Below are 26363 nucleotides of genomic sequence, written 5' to 3' on the forward strand. Positions count from 1 at the left end.
CCTTTGGAATGATGCAAGATTCTTACCAATCTCCACAAGCTGCTCCAGCTTTATTAAATACCAATTGTAAGAATTCTGTCTAAACGGTATTTCTGTGCAGATGAGCTGAGCAGTTTTAGAAGCCATTTAGCAGCTTTTTACTGCTACAAACCCGCTTTAATTCTCAGCTAAAATAACATACGCGCTAAGCCCTTCTCTTCAGCTATTAAACACAGGCTGCAAGCTTTTGAAAGAGCTGAACTTTATTCTGCAGGCATGCAGATCCACTTCTGCACTGCCGCACGCGGGGGAATACTTTACAACCAAGAGGTACCGCTTAATGAAGAGATAGCAATTTGCCCATAAAAGCGGACGGCTCACGAGCTAACGCGGCTTTCTGCGCTCTCGGTCATTATATACTGAAAATTAACGTTGCTTAGAAGAAGGCCCTCTCCTCCCTGCTGCTGAAGCCCAGCGGGTTCAAGGCCGAGCCGCAATTTCAGCTTCCCGAATGGCGGGTGTCGGAGCTTCGCGAGGGTGCCGAGCGCCAGAGCGCAGCACGAGCCGCGGGCCGAGCTCCGGCCCCCCGCCACGCTCCACCGCGCGCGGCCCCCGGCCGCCACCCGCCGCCAGGGCGGGGCGAGGCGCGAGGCCCGCGATCCCTCCGCGGCGCCAGTTCCGCTCCCCGCCCTAGGGGGCGGCGAGGCCGGGCGCGACCCGCGGGCGGCGGCCTCGGCCGGGCAGGGGCGTCCGGCGGGGGCGGGGCGGCGGCGGGCGCCGCCCCGGGCCCTCCCCCGCCTCCCCGCCCGCCGCCCCGGCCGCAGGCTCCTCCGTCGGGGCCGGGCCGGCGGAGCAGCCCCGAAGTTTGCGGAGCGGCCGGCGCCGAGGCCATGTGGCTGCTGTGGCTGCTGCTGGGCTCGGCGGGTGAGTGCGGGCGCGGGCCGTCCCGGGGCGCTGCCCGGCGGCGAGGGGGCGTGCTCGGCGCGGCGGGGGAGGGCGCGGGGCCTCGCGTCCGCCCCCGCCTCCCGGCGGCGCCCGGTGAGCCGGGGGCCTCCGGCCTCCCCTCCCCTCCTCTCCTCTGCTCTCCCCTCCCCTACGCTTCCCCACCTCCGGGCGGGCCGAGGCGGTGGGGGCCGCCCGCGGCGGGGCCGCGCGCCCGTCCCGGCCTCCCCTCGGGGCGGGCTCGGGCTGGGGGCGGCCAGCGGGTGGGCGAGGCGGTGCCTTGCTCGGCGCCGGGCGTGGAGCCGTTCGGGAGCGGCCCGGGCCCCGCCGAGCTGCCCCGCCTCGTCTGGGCTGCTGGGTGGGCTGCGCCACTAACTCTTCCTTCGGTAAACTTTTACACCCCCGCGGTCAGCGGCTGTCAAAGTCAGCGAGCTGCCGGCGTGCCGTGCGGCCGTGCTGCGGGCGTGATTGGTGCTGCTGCTCGGTCCTAGCGGACTCTTGCCCGGAAAGGAGGGTAGCCGACTTCGTACTGCTGCCCGCACGGGAATCGCTCCGTGCAGATGGAACGATGGCACGCAGTAGCAGAGTTTGGATTGTAAAGCGGAATGTTCTTTTTTCTTCTTATTGAAGAGTATTTGTTGTCATTAAGGTTTTTTAAGTTTCACAGATTCCATGATATAACTTTGGTTCTATGGGCAGGAAGAAGGAGAGGTGCAGTGGGACCTGCAGTGTTTCAGAGTCACGTACTTGCCAGCTGCGTGTGCAGCGTGTGTGGCTGCTCTGTAGGTTTGTGTAGGCTTTTTGAAATTATTTCAGCTGTTCCTTATTTGGAAACCTTCAGGCAAAGCCTGGGTTTGTTTATCTTTGTTGTGATGCTTTCTTCCTCGTTAAGTTCCATAACACAGTAACGTGGCCTGCACTTCACCAGTGTTCCTAGCAAGGCACACGTTTCCATGTGCCGCGTGTACGTGAGTGAACACACTGGGCTTAGCGTGGGGCCTTGGAGCTGCCACCCCCCCACCTGAGCACGGCAGTCCCACAGCCCACCCCCCCACCTGAGCACGGCAGTCCCACAGCCCACCCCTCACAGGCCTGTTTCCCATCTGGGAGCCTTGCACGCTGAGCTCTGCCCTTCTTGCACAAGAGTTCCGCTGCAGTTATTTAACCAGTGACTCTGGCTTGCTTTGGAGCCGATGCAAAGAGCTTTCTGAAACCTTTTTTATTGTTATTTTTAATGCATTTTCTATTTTGAACATTCATGTATTGGATCTTTGGGATTTTTGTTTAAAATGTTCCTTCCCCTGTATATTTTGGCAGCCCCATAACCTTCCCACAGGGAGAACTGGCTTGTCTTTGCCTGGCCTTTTAGTTTTGATAACTCCTGAAAGAATTTCTTTCCTTTTGAGTCTTTTTTGGGTATGGATCGGAAACTTTGAAGCCCTGGGGGTCAGTGTCAACTAACAGAAAATAAACAGTGATTCAAGTCTGTGTCTAACAGTTGTTCCTGTTGCAGAAATAGCTGGGATTGCATCAGTGGAGATTTGCAAGGCAAAGTTTGATATTTTATTTACATCTTTTCTTAATAGATCAAATGTCACTTTTGATCCTGAAAGACCTTATCTGAACGGGAAAGGTTTTACCTATGCTATGTACAGGGTGAATGTATATGAGGCTGACAGCTGATCAGAAGGAGACTGTCTTATCTCCAGCCATAACCTCTGCTCCCAGTAAAAGAGCTCCCCAATTTTATTCCTTTCTTTTTTTCAAGCTATGCCTCATTTCAGGTCCCACTGAGCTCTCACACCTTCACGTGCCCAGGTAGCACTCCACTCTGCCATGCTCTGACCCTGTTCCCAGCACTTCTCATGGCTCCAAGGCAGCTCAAGGGTTCCTGAATGCGGGTTAGGTCCTTCAGGGATTGCAGTTACCATCTCGGGCTGTAAGAACATCATCAGGTTAAGGAAGATTGCTTTTTTTCTGACAACTACAAAACTTGTTCCTGTTTTAGATCTGAAGTAGGTCTTAAAAATGTCAGTCTTCAACCTGCTGGAGAGTCAGAGTGCAGTGCATAGCTGGAATTCCTACACGTGGTCTCTAGGATATCACAGTCCAGTGTAAAGATTGTTCTGATGTATAAGCAGTATATGATGTATAGATGTTATACTTCCTAAAATACGCTCAGCTAGCTCAGTTTTAGGGGGAAGGTTTGTGTCGGCTCCCTCCTGTCTTTCGCACTTGTGCTGTTGGGATCAAGACCTTGTTTCACAGAAAGCATAAACATGCAGGACCACATGTGTGCTGTCATCACAATTCGCTACTACATTTCAAAAGTCTGAAAAAACCATAACATCCCCAAAACTGAGCAGGGATGGAAGCTGCTCAAAGGGTTATGTTACTGCATTAATAATCTGCGTGGTGTAATCCTCGCTAGCTTAAAGCTTTGGTACACTGCAAAGGGAATACCTAAGATTTCCCTGTGCTGGTCTTCATTTGTACTGATGTTGAGGTATTGCTTCCATTGGATTTCTTTGCTGAAAACCCTCATATTCTGCATGGGAGCTGAGGAGTGCTGTTGAGTACCATTCTGCTCCACTGCTGTATAAATAAAGGGAGCAAGGAAAGCACTCTACTTGGAGGCATGTCTGTCCTGTGTATACAGCATGCTTGTTTTGTATTCTTGATGCAACCTCTTAAAAACTTCTAAACCAGGTCTGTTGCTTCAACAACCACAATTTTTCCTGTTCCATTACGTGTGCAAACTGCAGACTGTTGCAGCGCTTTGATGTGTGGGTGATGAACAAGGATTCCTGTAGCAGCTTTGGCAAGTGAGGAAGCTCCCATCTCGGCAAACCAATAGGAGAGAGAAGCGATACATGAGAGGTGCTGGATATTTGCTGTAGTGAGAGCAGCTGAGGGGTGCTGCGTCAAGGAAAAGCTCCACATCTGGCTACAGGGCATTTGATGTTTGTTTGCTCAAGACTTCCTTTTTAGGTGGTTGGTACCGTACTCTGTTGTTTGCTATCAGAAACATTGGGTGCTGCCAACACCCAGTTGGGGGTAACGGCCTGATTGCAGTCTTGCAGTCACGTATCATGGTAGGAAGTGGAGATTGTTAGCTATAAAGTAGACTGTCAAAATGCACCCCTTGTACAAATGTGAAATAAAATGTCTGAAGCCTACCGTCAGCCTGCAGTATCTGATACACCAAGAGACTAGCATGCTCTTTGGATGAAAGGATTTTGTGGTGATAGTATAACATGTTTATTGTGACAACAGCAATCCAGCATCCTGCTTCCATTTGTTTGTTGATTATCTCCCAGGTGAGGAGTAAAACAGCTTCACTTGTCATAAATCTGGGAGGCTGCTTACAGAGCTGATGGCTTCTCAGACAGCAGGATGGGATGAGTAGAGGTTCAAACATCCCTGTTTGGCCAGGAAGGGCTGAGGCAAGGTTTTATCACCTACACACAGGCTTTGTTTTTTAAAGCCAGTAAATCTCACAGAGCAGCTTCTGTGATGTTCTGTCCTGTGGTTGCCCTCTGTCTGCGCAGGCAGAAGGCAGTCATGTAACGGGCCTGAAAAATCCATAGCATGAGGTCCTCAGTGATGATGGCAGCGCTCTCATTTTCAGCATCCTCAATGTTGTGGAAGCTGACGATGATTTTAATGAAGTGGTGGGAAGCCTTGCAGGCTGTCGTTGTTAGGTCGCCCTGTCTGTCGCAGGCAGGCTGTGATGTCCTACCTTTGGTAGGAGGCACTGCCAGGGCTACTGAAGCTGGTGTTTTCTGAGCCTTGATGTAGAAACTATGCCATTGTCAGTGGGTAGGTTTGGAAGATGAGAAATGAGAAAGATCTGATGTCTTCGCAATTGTTTTTGTTTTAGTGGGTTTTGTTTTCTTTCTTTTTTTTTTTTTTTTTTTTTTTTTTTTAAGTATTAAAGCAAAACTCTTGCTCAGGCAAGATCTCCTAATAGGATATGCTAAGATACAGAATGAAGTATTTCAAGTGAAACCAGTTTTAATGATGAGATGCATTTTAAGGTGTCTCTAAAATGAAACGCTGAATGACGGACTGCCTTTTGCCTGCAATGTAAGTAGATCATGGCTGAGGGTAATTTTATAGTCAGCCATTAGTGTAATCAGTTTATCCTGAATTTACTGGATGCTGAAGAATTTTCAAGAGAGAGCTTGTATGTGTTTAAAGAAAAAAAAAGGCAAAGAGTTCTGCTGGAACACATTTAACTAAATTAGCCTCTCTTGCAATGAAACTTTTAGCTTAAATATATGGTCAATGAGAGATACGGGCTGTGAATTTTGCACTGCATTTGGCGTGGGCTGCAAGTGTGTATCCAGATGCTTGTAGGACATGTAAAAACTTGCTACACTGCGGTAGCTTGGTCTTCTTGCTTGAGTCTGCTGTGTTGGTTTTTTCCTCTTGGAAGCCTCTCACACAGATGTACAACTGTCAGAGGAGAGACGAGTTCAAGCCAACCTTACGCTGCGTGCAGAGTTGGCCACTGAGACTGAAAAGCTCTTTAAAGGGAGAAGGTGCTGAAATGCTGGTTGTTTCTGGTGTGTGTTTGTATTTTGATTTGCACATGTGAAACGTCAGGAGGTATCTGAACAGAGCCACTGGTCTCTGTTCTTTCTTGTTCTCAGCTGCCACCACAGATAGCCATCTCTTGACTGCAAAGAAACTCGTGAAGTTAGGTGTCTAATTTAGCTGCAGCCCACAAAAACATGTCCTCAAAAGTTTGAGAAGTGGAAGGTACTTCCTATTAGCGTGAGAGGTCTGCTGCAGGATGGGAGCGATGTGGGCAGGTAACCAAAATGGCCTGGATGAGTGAAATAGTAATGAAAGGATCCTGCAGGAGGGCTGCTGGTCAGAGCCGCCTCTTTTGTGGTTCTTAAGCCTTCCTCCTGCAGTCACCTGAGCAGCTGTGGATCTGGGCATGATCAGAACACATTCAGTAAAGCTGCTTTTTGGGTGTGAGTAGAAAGTTGCACAAGTTGCTGTGTGATATATTCTGTAGTGGTCAGGGACCTGACCTGATGAGTGGAAGGGGATGTGGCAGCAAAACTCTTAAAGTGAGTGAAGCTTGAACCTGTGGGCAGGATCTTTTCGGATTAGGGGTTGGTTTGGGGAGGTCCTCACCCTGTGTGGTGTTCCCACCTAAAATGAGTGTTGCAGCCTGTGAGGCTTAGTTTATTAAAGATTAGGAAGTGCTTGCACTGAAGATGGTTGAAGTGTGCTGTTCTGGATTTTTTTTCCCTTTTACCGATATAAACAGTTGGATTTGGAGTTCTTCTGGACACCAACTCTCCCTAGCAGCTTTCATTTATGCTGTTAGTACTGTGGATCCCTGTTTTAGTCAGGAGCGATATCTTACAGGTAACTACAGGCATGTTTCCGAGGTTCAGAATTCCTCATGTCTTTGAAATGTTCTGTTTTGCTGGGAAGAGCTGGGTGCAAGGTAAGATTCTCTTGACACTATGAATTCTTCTCGGCTATTCATCCCTGTTTTTCCTTTCTGTTCTTTTTGTTCAATACTTCTTTTTGTTACAGTGAAGATTTTTCGTTTGTCATTAAGATTCTTCAAACAGAGGAGTTTCAGGTTTAGCAAAACATGAAATGTAATAAAGACACAAATAGACATAATAATAAAAATCAATGTAATTGGCAAGTTGCACTTTTTTTTTCTCCTCTTACAAGGCAAAGGAAAGAGCTGGCAACCTATAGTCCTGTTGCTTACACCTCTTTTTTTACTGAACCTTGTGGTCCACTTCATCTTTTTTTTCCTTAGGCTTGGATCACTTCTTGTGTATTTGGTGGAAAGTGACACATCACTTGATAAAGGACATTTAGACATGTAGGACGCCCTTGTGCTGCTAAACTTGCCCTTTTTTATCTATTTTTCCCTTACCTACTGCTCAGCTGTGCCATGGTAAGGCCCAGCCGTGGGCTGTGTGGCTTACTGCTGTGACTGAGCTTGGAAGGTGCTGTTTGGCTACAGCAGGTTGCTGAGGTCTTGGTCTCAATGGGTTCTTGATGCAATTTTATATGTGCATTGTGCCTCTTGAGCAAACTTTTGAATTTCTTAGTGGTCATATATGAAGTTCAGTTAATATTTACTTGCCCCCAATGCGGGGTGTGTGTGCACAGATGGCTAAATGTGTTGTCAGTGTTGGCAGCTCACCGCTGGGGAGATCAATACAAAATGTGCCAGAACAGTTCCTCACATTGTTAAATTTGTGTAGTAGCCCTACTTTGCTGGAGGTGCCAAAGCACATCAGTTCTTCATGGACAGGTACGTTAATAGACTCACCACTTAAAAGCTCCAAAAGAAATACGTTGCAGCAATGGCAATGAGCTTCAAAGGAAAGCAGCTCTTGTGGCTGGCTGTTCCAGCTCCTGTCCGTGGCACAAGTTGCTGCTTTTGTGGCTGTGGCTGAAAACATGCAGATCAAGAGCTGGGTAGGAGTGGGGGCCACTAAGGTGAATAGATGGTCTGACTGGAGCCTGAAGTGCACACACTTCTTGCCTTGAGGAGAGCAGCTATCTACCTGAGAGGTCCAGGGTTCTTTGTAGCTTGTCAGGATGCTGGTCTTGAGGGCGGGAGACTGAAACCTTCCACGACAGGAGCCCTGATAAGAAACATGTCTTACCAAGGACTTGGCGTCATATGAAACAGTCTGCAGCTTTGCTTGTTTGGGTAACTGGAAAAAACACAATACAGATGCAGAGATCAAGATTTGCTCAGGCTGGCAGAATGGGAAGGGCGCTTGGCAGATCCCAGAGTCTGGAAGAACTGTACTTACTGCTTAATCAGTTTTAAAAGACTATGTCATTAAACTAATTAGACGTAATTCAGAATTGGCTAACAGGAGCAACGGCAGTGTGTTTGTGTTGATTGCAGCCTATTCAGACTCAAAATAGTTCTGTTTCTTTCTTTGAAGACGACCTTTTGAAAGGTGGAAAGAAAGTGGAGAGGGACAGAAAAAAATCCATGGGCTGATGCTGGTTACATGCCTTAATGAAGTGCTGGCTGAATTTAAAACCCAGGATTATGGGTGAAATCAAAGCCTGTGTGGAATAGCAGGTAGAATTGTGTGAAAAACAAAACCAAAAGCATGCTGAACTTTTAAATGAATAGACCATTCACTGTACCATGTAACTGAGGTCTGGCGTGTTAAACCTGCCTTGTATTTAATGAAGTCCTGGTGTAATCCTAATTTACATTCTCTAAGAAATTTCTCTTTCCTAAGCCTTTCTGAAGGCAGATCTACCTCCACTTGTTTCGCGTGTTCTCTCTTGGGATTCCAGTGGCTTTGGATATCAGTAAGCATGAAGGTGTGAGAGAAGCATGCCCTGAAATTTTTCAGCCTATTAACTGTAAAGCAAACCACAAATATTGGTCCTTCTGCAGTCAGTTTGACCAGCAGCCCCTCCACAGATCTGCAGGCAGTAAGTGAGCTTCAGGAATTGATTTCTTTTCACTTCTTTGAGGAAGGACCAGAAAGCACAATGAACCAGTCAGGAGTGCACTTATGACCAAAGATCAATGAGATGTGACTGGAGCATTGATTGAGTACCAGTGAGATAAAAATGACAATGCTAGGAGACTTTCTAGCATTACTCATAAACTTCACAATCTTGCAAATCAGTAAGCAGTATCAATTTTACCCTAAAAAATCTTTGATGAAGGATGTTAATTTCTGTATTACAAGCTTGAGGTAGAGTGATGCCAGCTCCTTTTTTCATACCAGGATTGCTGACAGTGTCACACATTGCTTTTTTAAGCATTTTTGATTGCAACCTTTGCCTTCCAAAAAGAATAGTTGCAGGGATTTTTTTAACACTTGAATTATCTGTCCATTAAGGAGAAGAGCACGACAGCAGTTTGTCTTCCTCCTTGCAATTTTCCTTAAATGGAGAAACAAAATGTTATAAAACATAGATATTATAAATCATATAATTTCCTCTTTGCACTGCAACTTTAAGGGACCTTTCTGTGAAAAGCTTGTTGTTTTCAACAACTGAGGTAGAGGTAGATGCTTCGTGGAGAGCCAGTGATTCAGGGCTCCTGAGTGTTTGCTCTTCCGAGATGACTTATCCCGGTGTTTGTCTCTTAGTTACACTAGCAGAGACCACCCAGGTTTCGTGGCACTTGATGATGTTGTTTTGCACAGCTATACCTTGTCATCAGTCTCGACTTGTAGATGGTATAGAAAGTTTCTGCCTTTCTTCTACAAAATTCTGCATATTAGAGACAGTGGACATTTCTGTTCTAGTTTTTTGAAGCAGCTTTGGAATACTTTCAGGCTTTCAATGTTAAGGACTCTCTATTTACAAATGAGTTCAGTAGTAGACTTCAGTGACTAATCAGATAGGGTATCCTTAAAATTTCTAATGGGATCCTTGAAAATCTGCCAAGGGATGACATAGGTTTCCTAATGAATTGTTTTAATGGAGCTCTGGCTTGCTATTTGGTTAACAGTCTTCAGGGTAGCTTCAGGCTGCTTACTTTCCAATTTTCTTGTGTTATCTGGAGATAAATGTCCACCTTATCGGAGCTTAATAGCCAATTAGCTGAAAGAAATAATATCTGAAAATATAAAAAGCAGTTTTGTTCACTGGCAGGATATTCTTGTCCTAACTGAGGCTGAATCTTGCCTGTTGACTGCCATAAACAGTCCTATGGGGAAACTGTTCAGCCTGCAGAGCACAATTTGGCTGATTTTTTTTTCTTTCTTTTTTTCTCCCTGCTTCATTTGTTTGCTCATCAACAGGTGCAAAGTTGGGCAGCCCACCTTGGTGAACAGACTTTCTTGTTTTAAGAACCAATCAGTGTAACTTCCTCTAGATCTATGTGGAGCCTGAAGAGACCTCCATGAGAGCTGTCAGCTCCTGTAAAAATTAAACCTATGTGATTTCTGAGGTATCTGGTGGTTATCTCTGTTTTGAACAGGAAACATGCCTGATAGGAGATACCTCAAAGGGAAAGTGGCTTTGGAGACACAGAGCACTCCTTCCAAACACCCAGCTCACTGCACTATTGAGGGCAAGATTTGCAGGCTCAAGAACTCCAAGCTGCTTCTTGCTGTAGGAAAACTAACTAGGCATAGACTCCGTAGGTATTCCAGCGTTGTTTAGCTCATTCTGGAAGGAGTGAATTGTCCTTTTGTTTTGGAAAAAGTGTATTATTGAAATGCTGTAGTGCCTGTTTTGGTTAGAGAATGCTTTGAGTGAGAGCAAGCTCAGCTGTCAAAATTCAACCCTTGGTATAATAAGCAGCTGTACCAAGAGCTTGTCATTGCATGTTTCCAAGGCAAAATCATTTTGGAGAAGATGAAACATACAGATTCCTAGTCTGTTTTTAAGCAAGTTTCTTAAGTTGTTCCTTTCTTCTCCTCCCGTGAAGCACCCTCAGCATTAAACAAAGGTCAGTGTATGCATACAAGAGAAAAACAAAAATGAGCACCATACCAGGAGTTCCTGTTGAGCCCTGAGCCCCTTTGTGGGCAAGTAAAAGAGGATAGTTAATTTCCATACCAACAGTGCTTTGAAATGGCTAGATTCCGGGGTTTACCTCTAGAGTTGCTGTGAGCTGAGTTTGGTTGGATGTTGAGCAGCAGGGCTTTGGGGATGTGTCATTCATGGAATCATATAAGGAGGGGAAAAAGCCACAAAGATTTCCCAGTCCAGCTGTGAGCCTATCGTACCACCATGCTCACCAAAGCACGTCCCTGCATACTGTATCTACCCTTTCTATGAAAACCTTAAGGGATGATGATTCCACCATCTCCCTGAGCAGCCTGTTCCAAAGTATCATCGTTTGAGAGGAAATTTTTCTTCATATCCAACCTGAACCTCTGGTGGTGCAACTTAAAGCCATTCCTTCTCATGCTATCAGTATTACAGAGGAGAAGAGGCCGACCCTCACCTCACCACAACCTCCTTTCAGGTCTGTGTAGAGAGCAGTAATGTCACCCCTGAGCCTCCTTTTCTCCAGACTGAACAATCCCAATTCCCTCAGCTGCTACCCATAAGACTTGTGCTCCAGACACCTCACCAGCTTTGTTGCTCTTCTTTGACATACTTCAGATTCTCAATGTTTAATGGAGAGTGGCCAAAAACTGAGCACAGTACTTAAGATGCAGCCTTAGCAGTGCTGAGTACAGAGGGATGATCACCTCCCTGATCTGTTCTGTTACAGCTGGGCCTGCCTGCGTTCTAATCAGAGTCCCTGAACGGGGTATTAGCTGCATACTTGCTCAAAGATTTCTGCATATGTCTTTGCTTGTTTACTACTGATGAATGAATTATTCAAGATACGGCTGTGGGCCTTTGATACTGATACTTTGCTTTTTTTTTTTTTTTTTTTTTTTTAATGATGTTCTCTAAAAAGCAGTTTATATATTTGGAAAGCTACTGATCAGTATATGTCTTCAGGTACCCATCTCCTTAGAATCTGAGCAGCACGGAAACATAAATTATGGATGCCTGCAGCATTCCCGTGGGATTGGAGAGCATTAGTAATCATTAACAGATAAAGAAAACTGAAGCCAAGGAAAGCAGAGTAATGTGATCATATGAGACATCTGTGGTGGGGCTGAATCCTCTCTCTGGTCTTCTCAGATTCCATCCTAAAAGCTGCCCTTTCCTGTAAAGGATCCTGTTGGTGAGGCTGGGCTGTGTCAGAAGCACTGACATTCATCTTCCTCCTCCTGAAGCTCACAATCACTGGCATTCCTGCCAGGGAAAGGATTAGGAGCTGACGTGCTGACATTACACCGTGTGTTGTTTAACCTGGGTCAGATGAGATACGGCTGCCAGTTTGACAGCTGAGTCTGTGTCTGCCCTGACTGTAGAACTGCTGGTGGTGGTGAAGGCTCCAGAAGTGTGAGACTGCAGTAACTGTGTGTAGGCAGCATGTAGGGCTGTTGGCTTAGTGTGCCTGATGTAGGATTGGTAAGGGGCAGGTTGGAGAGCACGATGTGAGATGAATGTGCATGACACCCTGTCTGTTTTCTAATAGCAAGTAAACAATGGCATCAGTGGAAAATACAGGTGGGAAGTGTGGTAGGAGTAGAGAGTTCTGTTTCCTAGATTACTCCTATGCATCAGTGATGGAAATGTTCCTTGGTGGTACTACTGACAACCTGAAGTGACTGTAAGAGTGTTTTGAATCATGACTGGATTCCTTGGCTTTCTGCTGAGCTTGTAGTTGAATTTATTTGCATTGGCAAAAAGATTAGCTAACTTGGAGGCAAGCTATGTGTAGACTTCAAGTGTCTTAAAGTAGTAAGGCTTTGAGACCACCTTTGCTTCCTCAGGGCAAATCCTGCTACTGAGCACATGTTGTAGATCACATTTTTGATGTGTTTTTTTTTCTTTTTTTTTTTTTTTTTTCCCCTAGCTTCCTTCCTACTGCCCTTTCCTTTGAACACAGTCATCTTTTTCCTTTTTTTTTCTCCTCTGAAAAAGTAGTAAGAGGTGGTGGTTACTGAAATGACTCAATTCTGTACGTGGAGCACGTTTTTTTTTTTTTTACAAATGGGTAGAGTGGAATATAAATCAAGGTGGTCTGTGCTCATGTACAGACAGGGCTGAGACAACGTCCTGGAGATAATGGTGATCCTTGACAGTGCTTGACATTAAGTAGATTGTTTGCTGTTGGCCTTTCTGCCCAGCTCAAAATGGTGATACCACCTCAGTTTCTTTAGTTTCATAAATGCTGGTAAGTGCTCAGTTCCCTGAAGTGAGTGGTATCAATAATTCATTACTACTTAATTGCTGGAGTTGGTTTCTGATTGATTTGGTAAGTAGGACACTAGGAAATGGTACGCTTCCCCTGTCAGCTGCACTTAGCTGCTTTGGCTGATGCCTCACGGAGAGTTGTGCCTGTGCTGCCTTCTTCCAGGGATTCTTTGCCCCGGGCCACAATAAAGCCAAGGGAGCTTGCAGAAAGAATGAGGCAAACAGCATGAAATGGAGTTGTGGATTTTTTTGTGATGTTTACGACGTGTTCTTGAAGGGCTGGAGTGGGAGGCTCAGGCCTGTGTGAGTAGCACACACCTTTGCTGTCAGCCACTTCTGCTCCCTGACTTGTTCGGGTAGAGACACTTCTTGTGCACTGATACGTTGGTTCCTGCTGGTGCTCTGAGTGACTAAAGGTGTCCTCTTTTGATCTGATGCTGTTGTGTTGATAAGCTTGTCTGTGAAGGCTGCTTCACTGGTAGCTTGAACATCACTCCTTTGAATCATGTAGTTTTTGATGGTTTTCCATCAAAGTGGAAATTCTTCATTTGGGAGTGGATGTCGGTGGTAGTTTCATTTTGCTCATATCATCATAGCATCCATCATGAGCATTTGGAATGATGCAGGTTGTCCTTCCTTGCGGTCAGCATTTCCTATGAGCCAGACAGCAAGTGCTTCCAATCACCCAGTGTGGAGAATGGCAGGTTCTTTTTCTGGCACCAATTCAGACACTGGAGGGGGGAACTTTAAACTAGACATCTGGGAAAATAGGTGGTTCTTGCTTTTATTAACACAGGATAGTCTCTGTGCTGTGTAGGATACGGAATAAAATAAACATGAGGAAATATACTGTGTAGGATAGGAGATAAAATAAAGGTAGGGAAACAGTGCAACATGACAATTTTACAGGCCTAGGAATGAGACATGGAAAAGGGGAAAGACTGTTTATCCCCACGTGCTACTGTAAGCTTTTCTCCCTTTTATGAGTGTATTGTACATTTCAAAGATAGGTGAGTACAACAGGACTTCGATCATGGCGTCTTCTGATCAGTTTTAGTTCAGGACATTGTCTTTACCTGAGAATGTGCACAGTTCAGCCATATGAATCCTTCTTAAAGGTGCTGCTAAGTCCTAATAAATAGCACACGTCTCCAGGAGCACGTGTTCTGAGTCTGGATTACCCAGCAGATTAGAAAGGAATATGTTACTTTTTAATTTTAGTTGGTTGGTTTTTTTTTCCCATGAGTGTCCATAGATTCCAAATAGATTTAGCTCTAAATTAAGCGTATTGAGAATTATTGTGTTACTTTTTTTCTACTTTTTTGGGGGCTTGGATTCTCCTTTTCTTTGAATGAATATGTGGATATATTTCATTAGATTTGCTCTGTTTTAAGCTGCTGTGTGTGAGTATGAGGGGGTATTCACAGCCTGATTCTCAGAGGTGAATCTTTTTTTCTTCAGGTGTTCTTGTGTCTTTAAATTTCATTGAAATGACAAGGTTGGAAAGAACATCAGTGTCACTAAGCTGCTTTGCAGGATTTCCTCAAGATCACTTCATTTCTTCCATTTCCAGTCAGCAAGTTTCCTTTAAAAATGTAGGTTTCTAAACCCAAATTTCAAAAGATGAAATTTCATTGAAATGGAAAGAAGTTAATCATTTTAGCCAGCTGTAATTTGTTCTGTTCATACAGTGTCAGTCTCACCTCTCTTCCGAGGAAGGAGAGAATAATTGGACATAAAAGGTGCTTTTACTTCGAGTGAACTTGTTAAAACTGGGAGTTTTGACTTGAATTTCTTGCAGCTATGATATCGAGAGCAGCCATGTACCTGTGCAGTATGTTCTTAAAGCTGTGTTTTTTTTGTTTTTTTTTTTTTTAAAGAATCACAGAAAGATTTATTGTGAGTTCCTGTAGGTAGGAAATTGAGAAGGCCTGAGCAACTATGGCGTAAACCTTCATTTTTCATGTGCACAATGTTTGATTCTGTGCTGGTTTTTACCACTGTGATTCTAGTGACTTTGCAACAGGAGAAGATATTGAGAGAAGATGCTGGATGAGTAGGACTGATGTATGTGGAGATGGAATAGTTTAATTTCTGTTCCCAGCGGCAAGTTTTGTGCTCTGGTTGAGGGTGATTTGGTGGAAGGAAGCTTAATTTTCATCTTGCCATGCGGATTTGTTGGCACTAAGTAAGTGTTTGATCACAGAACATCGCTGGTAGCATGTGCTTCCTGCTGACAGAGTGCTTCTAAAACAAGCCACAGTTGTTGACATACCAGAGAAGCTGTGGAGTCGCTCACCTCCAGCAGTCACTGTGGATGATGTGACAATTTGCTCTGCCTGGGCCTCATGAGAAATACCATTCTGAGTACCTGAGCCCATGCTGTCACTGTGTTCTGGCCCTTCCTGAAGATTACATGGTTATCTGGAATGTACTGATAAACTTCTGATGGATGTCAAATAGTGACAGTAATGAAGCTGCAAAGCTGCCTTGTTGATAGCGGTCTTGGTGACATAATGGTCTTCCTGCCTTTGGAATGAGCCTTTGTGGCTGCTAAAGGGATGTTTATCACTGGGATCGGATTTTTAGAGGAACTGAGAAACTTTTTCACCAGGCAACACTGTAGGCACTGGATTTCTGTTTGTATTAACTTTACACCCTCCAACCAACTATGGAAACTCATGTTGGCTCACTTGAAATCTGACTGATGGGGTGAATCTTTCCTGTTATCAGCTTTGGGATTAGCATATTGCATCCCACAGGGAAGATGCTGATCAAATGAATAGCCTCAGTGGAAAGGAAGAACATCTATCATCAGTTAAGGACATCTGTGTTTGGGTTAATGTTGTATTGCAGACATGTTGAGGCATCCTTCCTGCCTCACTGGATTTGCATATGGAATTAACCTCCATTGTTTTGGTGCTGATAACACTCCAGTTAAAGTTTGTTGGTTTTTTTTTTTTTCCCCACACAATTATCAGCTCTGTTGTAGTCAATACTTAAGATATTTCCTTTTACTTCCTGGGGAAATCTGGAGGATGTACAGCCAAAATCTAAAGAGCTACTGGATGGTTTATGTTCCTGGCTGTGCTGCATCTTGTGCTTCATATGTAAAGGATGTGAATGTGGTGTAGGGCACTTAAGGCCCACGATGTGTTTGGTGCTAGAGTCCTGGGTGAGATTTATCATTGCATTATATTTTCTGTGTCTTAGTTTTCCCTTTATATTCTTTCAGCTAATCCACAGAACATGGATCAATGTCAGAAGTAATTTTTTTGTGTTAACTTCCTGAGTCAGAAATATCCATATATATAATTGGCAGCAAAGCAATAGGTGCACAAATCTTTCCTTTCTGTGTTACAGACTACATTGTGTTTGAGTATGTGGAAGTTAATTGCATATGAGGTTAGGAGGATGGGAAAGAGCTACAGTAATCACATTCTACCTTTCTTCTGGTATACATTTAACTTAAATGAATTCAGTTTATTAATTGACCTTCATGTGTTAGTCCCACGAACAAATGGGAAGCCCTGTGGCTTAAGCAGGAAGCAAAGACAGTGGAAGAGCAGTGCTTTTGGTTTAATGGGTAACTGTACAACTAATTGCTTCTTCACGTACTTCATTTATGTAGCCATTAACAGTGAAATTATTAATGAGGCTTGATTGCTGAAGGAAGCTACATCTGAGGTTGGCTCTCCCCTTTCCTTGTGCTCCAGTCGCTGGGTCAGAGGAGCCCAGATCTGTGTGGAATCAATGTGAGCTGCTGAAGGCTTCCTTCCAAGCATGAAGTGGGGAATGCAGCTGGGTTGCTGATGTCTTTCTCAAACCTCGTTGTTTCTAGTTCTTGAAGTGCAAAGAGTTTAGTCCGCATTATGATGAACGCTGAGCACCCTTGTCGATGCAGGTGGGCAAAGGCCTGTTGGGAAGGAGCCAGCTGGGGCCGCTGGGAGCGGAGCAGCGTGCCAAGCTTGATGCAGGGCCATCCCTGTGCTAGGCAGTGTGCCTTGTTGTGCTCTGCTGCTGCAGTGCCTGGAGAAGCTGTCCTGCTAAGTCCCTCTGACAGATGTCGGGGAGTGTTAGTGTTTACGGAGAAGAACGCCTCTTTTATCGGATGCATGCTGAAGGACAGTGAAATCTTTTGTTCATATTAAAAATAAGAAGATCCGTAGCTCACAGTCCTTATCATGGGTGTCCAACCTTTTGGCTTGTCTGGGCCACATTGGGTGAATGGGAATTGGGTTGTTCTGAAAGTAATGCCTCTTATTTATTTCCATGGTAACAACTGATCCAAAGAGCATGATAATGCTGTTTAATAGAACAAATTCTCAACTGCAAATCACAGTTTTTCAACACAGTCACCATCAGTGGCTACGCACTCTCACCAGGGATGAGCAAGAGCCTGCGTGTTGTGCTCGTGAAAATCTGCACCCGAGGAGATGACCCACTGTCACCACTGCTGAAATGCACCACGCACTGCCTCACTGTACTGTGGTCTCCATAAACATTCAGCAAGCATCAATGAATGTCAATGGCTGCGTTTTTTTCCCTGTGGAGAAATTCAGTTCCACACCTTTGCTTTGTGTGCGCTTCCGTGTCAGACACCAATTTGTCTGACTGCCCCTTTGCTGCCATCTGTCACACAACAACAGAATGCAATGGAATATTGGTGGGAAGGTTCAACCTCTACTGCCATACCACCAGCATCCACCTCTGACACTGTGGACCAGTGTAATGAAATAGAAAGCAATACTTTTGGAGCAGTCATTGTGAAATATATAACACAGTTATTGTATGTAATAACAAAACTCATTTTAATCTTTATTTATTTTTATTAAAACAAAAAAAGAACAAAACCACCAAGCACACCGCTGTTTGTTACTGTGATGGCGCAGGGCAGGGGGTGGCTGTGCTGTGAGCTGGGCCGGGCTACATATGGCCCACAGGCTGTGTTGGACATGCCTGGTCTGTGTCATCTAAGTGTGGGATTCCTCATCCCAGCCAACTATTTTTGCCTTTACAAGTGACTTCTGTGCCAAAGCACCAGTAGCCAAGTACCTCTATAATGTGCTGGTGTCAGGAAGTATAAGTGATATGGAAAACACAGGACCGTTCTATTCGATGGTGGGGAATGAAAGCCCCTTCCTGCTTTCTTAGTGGGAGGAAAATAGTAAGTGATTAAGTCCACTTCTTTTTAATTTATTCCCATTTGCCTTACGTCTCATCTGGAATGTGCAGTTTCTTTCTAAATCTTTTAACTAATTTTGAGCAATCACAGAAATCCATTGCCTAAAATAGGTCTGTGTCCTACCTGTGGTACAGGCTGGTTCCTGTGATCCTGATGAAGCACGTGCAGAAAGGAGAGAGAACCTCAGCGTTTGGGTGCTTTCAGTTTATTGGGCTTTCCCACGTGGGAAGTGCAAGCTGTGACTTCTGCTCTTTGACAGATGAGCAAACCAGAATGTGTCAGCCTGCTTATGATGAGAACAAGTCCTTGCAGTAGCTACAACTCAAAGGGACTGGTACATGAGGATCTCTGGTGCTTCATCAAGAGGTTTGTTGCTTTCAAGTGTTTTTGGTTACTGTAGGGGAAAGGAGAAACTCTGAACTAGTAACCAAGAAGGTTGCTTTTCTCTCAATTGTGCTGAGGTGGTTTTAGAAAATCCAAGACCAGGTGAATCTGAAAGTGGGTTATTTCTGTCAAGTAAGAATTAGTTATTGTAACAGCGCTATGTTTGGATTTGGTAGCTTGTAAAATGCAAAGACTCAAGGCTGCTTAACACAGGTGTCTCTTCTCCATGTCTGGAGTGGGGTGGGGGAGGCTCTGCATGCTGTGCTAGTGGTCTGTCTTTTTGGCAGTGGCTGTTAATCCAGCACTGTTACCTGCCCTCATCCTTAATGCGTCCATCATCTGCAATTTTCATTGTCTTCTGAATTTCTTCTAGTGTGTGGGAGGGAAACTGCAAATGTCCCACAGAGCTAGCAGGTGGTGATTTCTTGAGGGTGCAAAAGAAATCTGAGCATGGTTGTTACAGAGAAAATATGCTGCCTTTTATTACAGAGGCATCTCTTTCTTCTTGCCTCGTCTTACTCGGATCTGATAGGCACTTTGCAGAAGTCTTGGCACTGCTTGGTGAAAGCAGTTCACTGCTCAGTGACCTAAAAGAAATTGCTGTTGAAACTCAGCAACGCGCAAGCTGTGCTGCCTTTGTCCTTATGCAGTAAATATAGTGATTATTCTTATTATTTCTATCTACAGGCAGGGGAAAAAATAAACAACCTTTCATGAAGTGTGATATCTTTCTTTTAATTCTGATTAATCAAATACATTTCTCTCCCAGCAAAATAAACACAACGTGTGAGACCCACACAGCTAAATTTACACCCTGCAATTTTTAGACATCCATTGCCACTAAATTGGCAGAGTGGCTAGAGCCAAGCATACCTGCTTTGCAATTATATCCGCTGGGTTGGTATTTATGGGAATGCCTAGCTAGGCCAATGAGATGCAAAATTAACCCTTAATGGCAGCATGCTGAAACTGCTTCTTCATTAATGAATTTACCAAGGCACTCAAAGAAGCCTGGTTATAGTCCATCTCATGAGCCTCTGTGAGTGGTAATGTTTGATTCCCTGGAACCTTGGGAAAAGATTGGGAAATCCGTTAATTTAGCAGATCCTACGTCTCAGTTTGGGTTTTATGTGAAAACAAGTGTATGCTATTTTGGAACCAAGTAGATAGATTGATGTTTTGAGAACACTACTGAACATTTAGAAGCCTTGCCTTTTCCCAAGGTATCTTGAGTTCCCATGAATGTTATTGACTTCATTTACATTGAAAGTTTTCAGAAAAACTGTGAGAGTTGTTCCCTCCAGGCCCTATCTGTGTGAATTCAGAGCAATCTGTGGGATCATTTCTTTGCTTCTCAGCCCCCTCAGCTTTGCAGGTTCGATCTGTCAGGATGTGTCTGTGCCCCAGCTTCTTCCAAAAGCACACCTGGTAGCCTGCATAAATGTGATAGATGCCAGCAGGAATGTGGAGCTTTCAGGGGTTATTTAACCAGCAAAATGATGCCTGAAGTTACAGAAATGCTTTAGAGATCCCTTGGGTTTTGCTTTGGCTCATTTTGGGAATAACTGATGAAAAATTGTTAATTGAAGCCTTAAAAGATGACAGTGGCTTTGTAGTTAACCAGAAGCTTGTTAATTTGTGTTCTGTCCCATTTTCGGTCCAGTAAAACACAGCAAGGCTCAGAAGTTGCAAGTGGCTAAGTGAGATATCCAGAATGTTTGGTTATTCTTTCTTGGCTGGAATGCACCACATGACTTCTTCAAGACCATTTGTCTAATGAGCATGTTGAGGTGGGTGGCGTAGTTTTTGGTTTTTTATTTATATCCAGGATAGGTGTTTAAAAAAGCAGTTACTGCTTTCTTGGAAATTGGTTAGAGGATTGTAAGAAGCAAAGGAAATGTAATTGGCAGGAATCAAAGAAGTAAGAAGTGGAAAAGAAAGAACACTGGTACATCGTGTAGACTAAATCCTGCTCTGTTTCTTCTGTGGCCCTTTCTAGGCCAGAGCTCTGTCCCAGCTGCCTCAGTCTCTCTGGGGAAAGTGTTTAGTTTTCTCATGCACGTGTTAAAACTTCTCCTGCTTTTTGCTAAATATTCTTCTGTCCCGCTTCATCCGAGTACTCTTTGCCGCAGTGTTAAAACACTGCAACTTTTGAAAGAGCCAAAATCCATGATTGCATATACTGCAAACAAACCCAACTTCACTGCAATCTTGAAAGCTCTTCATGATACGTGGTATGTTGCTGTGGCAACATTTGCTGGAAAGCATTAGTCCCAGATGCCTTGTGTACCCACTCTGTCCACCCCGCGTTAACTTCCCATCTATGTGGAGGCTCTGTATGGGCTCCAGTCTGGTGGAGAAACATCATTTCTCTCAGTTAGGGCTTCTGGTGCAGTGAATAAGTGAAATAGATAAGGCAAAACTGAACTGTGAAAAGGATGAGCTCTCACTTCAATATAATCCCTGCTGTGCATCTTCTTAACAGCATGTTTCCCATTGACAAAATGCAAATGCCATTTATTTTTCTGTTATTGATTTGCTTACAGAAAGCAGCAGATATCTAATCCATACGGCAAATGTTGATTCTCTTTATTTTCTTTATATATTTTTATTATTACTGCATAAAGCATATCAAAGAACTCGGTCTGAATGGGGGAAAATCACATTTTAGATAGGTGCTTACAAAAACAGTTATTTTTCACTTGAAGTGATTATTCTCTGCATCTCTAGTAGTGTCTGTGGGAAATTCCCAACTTTAAATAACCAGTTGTTGTTTGCATCTGTCACGGCCATGTCCTGTCTTCTGCCCTCATTTAACTTTGTCTGAGGTTTCTTGGTGCAGGATGCATGACCAGAGCTACCAGAAATAGCAAATGCATTCCATCTTTGATAAAAGAAACCTTTCAAGTCTAAAATAATGGCAAAATCTCAGGTAGACCCAGGGCATGACATTTGAGGAAGCTATGCCCTGTGGTGTTTTATCTGATGAATCAGATCAGTATGAGCAGTGATCTCCAAAATACCAATGTGAGAATGATAGGAAAGTCCGAGGCGGGACTTGAGGCGGGCTGAAGAGCTGTTGCTGGCTGTGCCATGGCTAGTTCCATTTTCAATGGAGTGTGGCTAAAAACCAGCTGATTAGAACCCAACCTGATCCTCTGAAGTCAAGGCTTTATTTTTCCTTGTGGCTTTGAAATTGTCTTTTTTTTTTTTTTTTTTCTTTGCATGTGTCCATTTCTGTGCTATCACTGCACCTGGAGAAGAATGTTCTGCTTTTCTACTTGCAGCTTCAAGGATGCTCACAGTTCAGATTGCACCGTGTTTTGGCACCTAAGTCAGTCTAGATTCATGCATTGGATTCTTTTGGGTCTAACTCTTTTCACTGTTGGATTTACATTCCTGTTTGAAGAGGTTTAGTGTCTGTTTCTGGCTAGTGCTTTTGGCTAGGGGCAGCACTGTCCTGTCCCCGTAGATAGCATGCTGTCACTGGCACTTAGTACAGTCATTCTCCTTCTTGAGCTGTTGTCTTTCCTTGACTCCAGTTGTCTTCTGCTAATTGATCTCCTAACTTCAGCTGTTGCTTTAATGTATTGTTTGAAAAAACATTCTTGTTCCTCTTCCAGATTTCATTTTAAGAGCCTCAGGAGAGAACTTTCTGGACTCCTTGTTTTGTATTCTTAGGGCAGGACTTCAAAGCAAGAGCTGAAATGCTTTCCCAAGGTAGGGAAGTCTGCAGTTCTCTCTCTGTCAAGATTAAAATCTTGGTTATCTGTCATCAATCTCCTTGCACTTGGAAATTAGCTCAGTGCTGTTGAGTGAGAGGTTATGGGCTTTCGTTTCTTGTTAAGGGCAGTGTTGCTGTTTTGTTTTGCAACTCTGGCCTGCTTCCTGGCGTGGGCCCTCTGCAGAGCCTCCCATCACTGTCTCCAAACTGCAGCCTCCTCATGTAGCCAAAGCCCTCTGCTTGTTACAAAGACCACTGCTTCCTTTCCCCTGCAGATGCGCTGCATTGGAGTGCCGTCACATCCTAAGTGCATAAATTATTCTCTCAGTGATATTAGGGGAATGCTGTTATTATAATTCATTATCATAAATTCATCTTTTCTTTTGCTCTACCACCTCTTGATTCACTTACTACATATATATATGAAGTCTTAGCATCACTTTGTCCAAGAGTTGCTGTCCCGCGCTGACATCTGCTCCTACCGGTTTACACAAGCTTATGATTTATACGGGGTGATGCTGTCGGAAGTGTCCTGTTGCCAGGGAAAATGTTAAACAAGGAGAACTGTGTTTGCTGGGAGAACGAGCAGCTGAAACCTAGACATAACAGCAGAAAGCAGCTCTATACAGACCTGTGTGTAGCAGTTTAGTTTCATCACACATGAATATTTAAAGGATGGTTTTATGGGTGACTGATTGGGCCCTACATTGTGAGAGTATTTTAAAATTTTATGTTCTGTTGTGTTCTGCAAGCAGAATGTAGTTGTCTCAGCAGTTTGTGAAATAAAGGCAAATTTGTGTTTAAACTCTTAGCAAAGATTCTTGCATAAACTAGAACTCAGTCATAGCATCTCTCCCACCCTCAAGATGCTCTTCTGTCAGTAGTGAACTTTCTTCTTTTCTTCCCATTAGTGGGCCATTAAAGAGGAGTCCCCTGACCTCTTTCTCTGGAAGAAAGGAGAAAAGATCCAGCCTGAAAGTCTTATTGCTAAGTGGATGTGGGCCACCAGCACATTTCTCTTGCCATATTTTATCAGCAGAGCAGGCATTGAGGTGAGAGAGTCTTCAGAGCTGGTGGAGCAGGGTGCAGCCATTCTGCTTCTTTGGAAGCCCTTCCAGCATCTCTGTTCTAAGGAAGCTGACGTGTTGACTATGAAAATCCTGTGTGCTCTGCCTTCCAAATTGGTAGTGGCCAGCCATTTGAGCATGTCTACTTAATGGGGATTTTCTGCAGTCATACAGGGAGGAGTTTGATATAGAGTTGATGTGGACAGTAGTTGGAGACAGAAACAAGAGTGTGCTTACTCTGTAGACTCCCTTCTCATTCGTGCCCTGTGGAGAGTAATTCCAGCTGTGGTTTCAGGATGACTAATGCTGGATGACCAGATAGTGCAGAACTGATAAAGGCAGCATATCTGGTTAGATAACGTGCAGCAGCGTGGGCTCTGGCAGGACAGATGATGCCATACTGATCATAAATCTTCCAAGGCACACTAACACTGCCCCTTTCTGTTTTAAAATCCAAGCCTTTAAGGCATAACTGGCAGAATTATCTGAGAGGTTCTTCACTGTGTCAGGCACTTGTGGTATTTTATTAAGGTGACACTGGTTACGGTAAAACTTGATTTACTGTCTCTTCACACCAAGGTCTGAATCCATCAGAGAGGAAGGTAATGCGCCTAGCTGTGTCACGGAGGTGTTGCAAAAAATTACAGTGACTTCAGGCAGTGGGGCTGTATAATTATGACAAAGTACATGCAAGTCTCTTTCTTCAAAGTACAGAGGCAGAGCAAAAGAAGATAAAATGCTCTCTTCTGAGATGCTAAAAACAATTAACTTCTCTGTCCTACGTAGGCGTTTGTAGTTTGTAATATGGTATCTGAGTGGCCTCGTGTTGTGCTTTGTTGCAAGGCAACTGATATATAGTGATGAATGTATTGCATGTGCAGTTCAAGGAGAAGCTAGATTCTTTTCAACATATGCAAGCTCTGTCTTTCATTAAGAGCAATATATGAAGTGTGTTAAGAAGGGATACAGTCATTAGGATTAGCTTTGCGTTTAACTTGCTTGAATATAGAGACTGCATCTTTACTTTTTGTCCTTTCTTGCTCTTTTTGCTGCCATCCCCATCAAGCTCTACAGTGTCTGTGTGATAAAGAAATGGAAGATGGAGCTGATGCGGTGACACTTGCTAGCCAGCTTCCTGCTGTCAGACAGTAGGTTCTCTCTGGACTCCTCTTTGGGGGATGCTCTGTCCTTTGTGTGGAGCTACCTGCTTTTGTTCAGCTGCACCCCTAGAATCTCGTGTCTGTCAGTGAGCGTCACCAACTCTTCTGGAAGATCAGATAGAGAATAATAACCTGTGGTGATTAGGAAATTATTATAAGACAGTGATTATTCATTTACCCTGAAGATGATGGTTGGTGGAATATATTCCTTGTATTTCAGATTATTCTTTTGGACTGTGTTAACTTTCTCTGTAAGTGCCCAGAGATAATGGCTATGCTCTTCTGAAAATATGAAGAACACATCGTTAGGGAAGACATTTCCAGCAATTAACATCCTCCAAAGTGGATGGTACTGTGTCGGCACGTGCTCTCATTTGCTGGTAATGGTTCTCATAGTTTGCTTAAAATCATGGGAGGTGAAACTAGAAGGGCATCTGGGAAAGGCTGAAATCATAGATTTTGAGTTTTGATCTTGCTCTGAAATTTGGATGCACGTCTGGGAATCTTGCTGTGGGGAATGCTCCTTCTTCAAGTTGCGGTGCAGTAATTTTAAATAGTTATTTCTGCTTCTGCTCCTCCTCTTCCGTTCAATCTAGTGCTGTTTTGAGGCTGTGGATGTGGTCCGTGCTCACTCTGTGCTGTTAGTAGCTGCTGGCCTGTTTTTCTTCCACCATATAGCTGTGCTGAGAGCCCGTGGATTTGAGAGGCACTTTTATTTTTGGTGTGCTGAAGCAGCTGTGCTAGGGACAGACGAACGTGGGGGCTCCAGGGGAATGCCAAGTCCCTCCACAAAGGCTCTAGGATTAAAATAAACCTGTTCACCTCACCTCACTTTCTGCACGTGGTGTTTCAAGGAAAAAGCAAGTGGCTGTTTATTAGTGAATGATTTAGAAGATTATATTTAATTCAAGGGTGTGCATGGCTAAGTGCTGAAAGGCAGCCACCTGCTACAAGGAGTGTGCCAATTGCTTAAACTAATACCATAGGCTGCTTAGAAAGAGATACGCTATTCTGTGTGTGTTATATTATTTACAGAGGAGATGGTGATGTGTTAATTGCTCTCCAGTTCAATAAAAGGTGTCTTTGCTCTGAGGAATTAATGGCTCAAGGATGACTATCCAATAGTAGGCTGACTTCTCAGCATTGTGTTTTTTCTGTTTGAATTGAAAAAAGAAGCTGTCCGCTTCAGAAAAAAGGGTGTTTCTATTGACTTGGTTTGCCTTGGTAACATTTAGTGTTTTAATCAGAAGTAACTGTGGGATTTTCTTCTGTTTTGGCTAGGCTTGATTCATTTTTAAGTCTTGAGAATGCTAGCTACAGAATATATCGGACCTGGAAAATGGGAGGAGGGTAAGTTGAAGCTCAGCAGTGAGCAATTCCTTGAATTAATCACAAATGTAGCTGCGCTTCAGAGAAGAAGCATTTCTGAGAACTTGTGTTGCAGTGGGGCTGTCAATCTGCCTTTACAAATAACCCTCATAACTTCTGATGTTGTATAAGCAATGTAATCATCAGGCAGTTTAAATGAGGATAGGGGAGGATAGGGATTAAAATTGTTCAAGGGGATTTAAGTTGTCAGATAATGGCTGGCAGGTGTCCTTTACTTGTGACAGATGCTTAGGTGATGTCACTGGTTTTGCAGCAGAGCAAGAAGGAGCTTGTCTTGTTCTTGGCTTCCCAAACCAGTCTGAACATACGCTGAGATGCTTTGTTTGAGTGATATCAGAGGTATTAATGAAAGAGATGCAGAGTGAACTTAGTCCTCTGCAGCGTACTAATCTTTTATCTGCTGGAGCTGTTAACGGACAATCTTTTTATGCTGTGCATACTTGGATTCTGACTGGGACATTCCTCTTCAAAGCTGACTCCCCGTTTTCATTTGAACAAGGGGTAAATTGTAGCAAAGATGTTGAATAACTCTGTTGTCACAGAGCCTTTGGGCGGCTGCTGGAGTCCTGAATGCAGCATTATCTCATAAGCGTAAATAGCCAGCTCCGTTGGTTTCACTGCACTGAGTGTTAGGCCAAGTCTGTCTTATTTCCACCGATGTTGCCTTGCTTACAATGTACCTTTATTGCCAGTGAAGATGCGGTGTTAAACTGAAATTTTTAGGCAAGGCATGATGCTTGGAGTTTCTTCATGCTTAGCTTTTGAATTTCTCT

The 26363-nt window shown here is 44.1% G+C and overlaps 1 protein-coding gene across 1 annotated transcript in view; it reads left to right on the forward strand.

Annotated features, from left to right (window-relative positions):
- Window positions 1-869: 869 nt before the first annotated feature.
- Window positions 870-26363, forward strand: part of LDLRAD3 (low density lipoprotein receptor class A domain containing 3) — a gene marked incomplete at both ends in the record, with an annotated part of 99056 nt that continues 73562 nt past the window's right edge. Inside the window, one exon of the mRNA XM_079537427.1 lies at window positions 870-903. Within this exon, the coding sequence (XP_079393553.1) occupies window positions 870-903 (34 nt within the window). The remainder of the gene's footprint in view (window positions 904-26363) is intronic.

Source organism: Tetrao urogallus (assembly GCF_951394365.1).
Source record: "Tetrao urogallus genome assembly, chromosome: 6".
NCBI lineage: Eukaryota > Metazoa > Chordata > Aves > Galliformes > Phasianidae > Tetrao > Tetrao urogallus.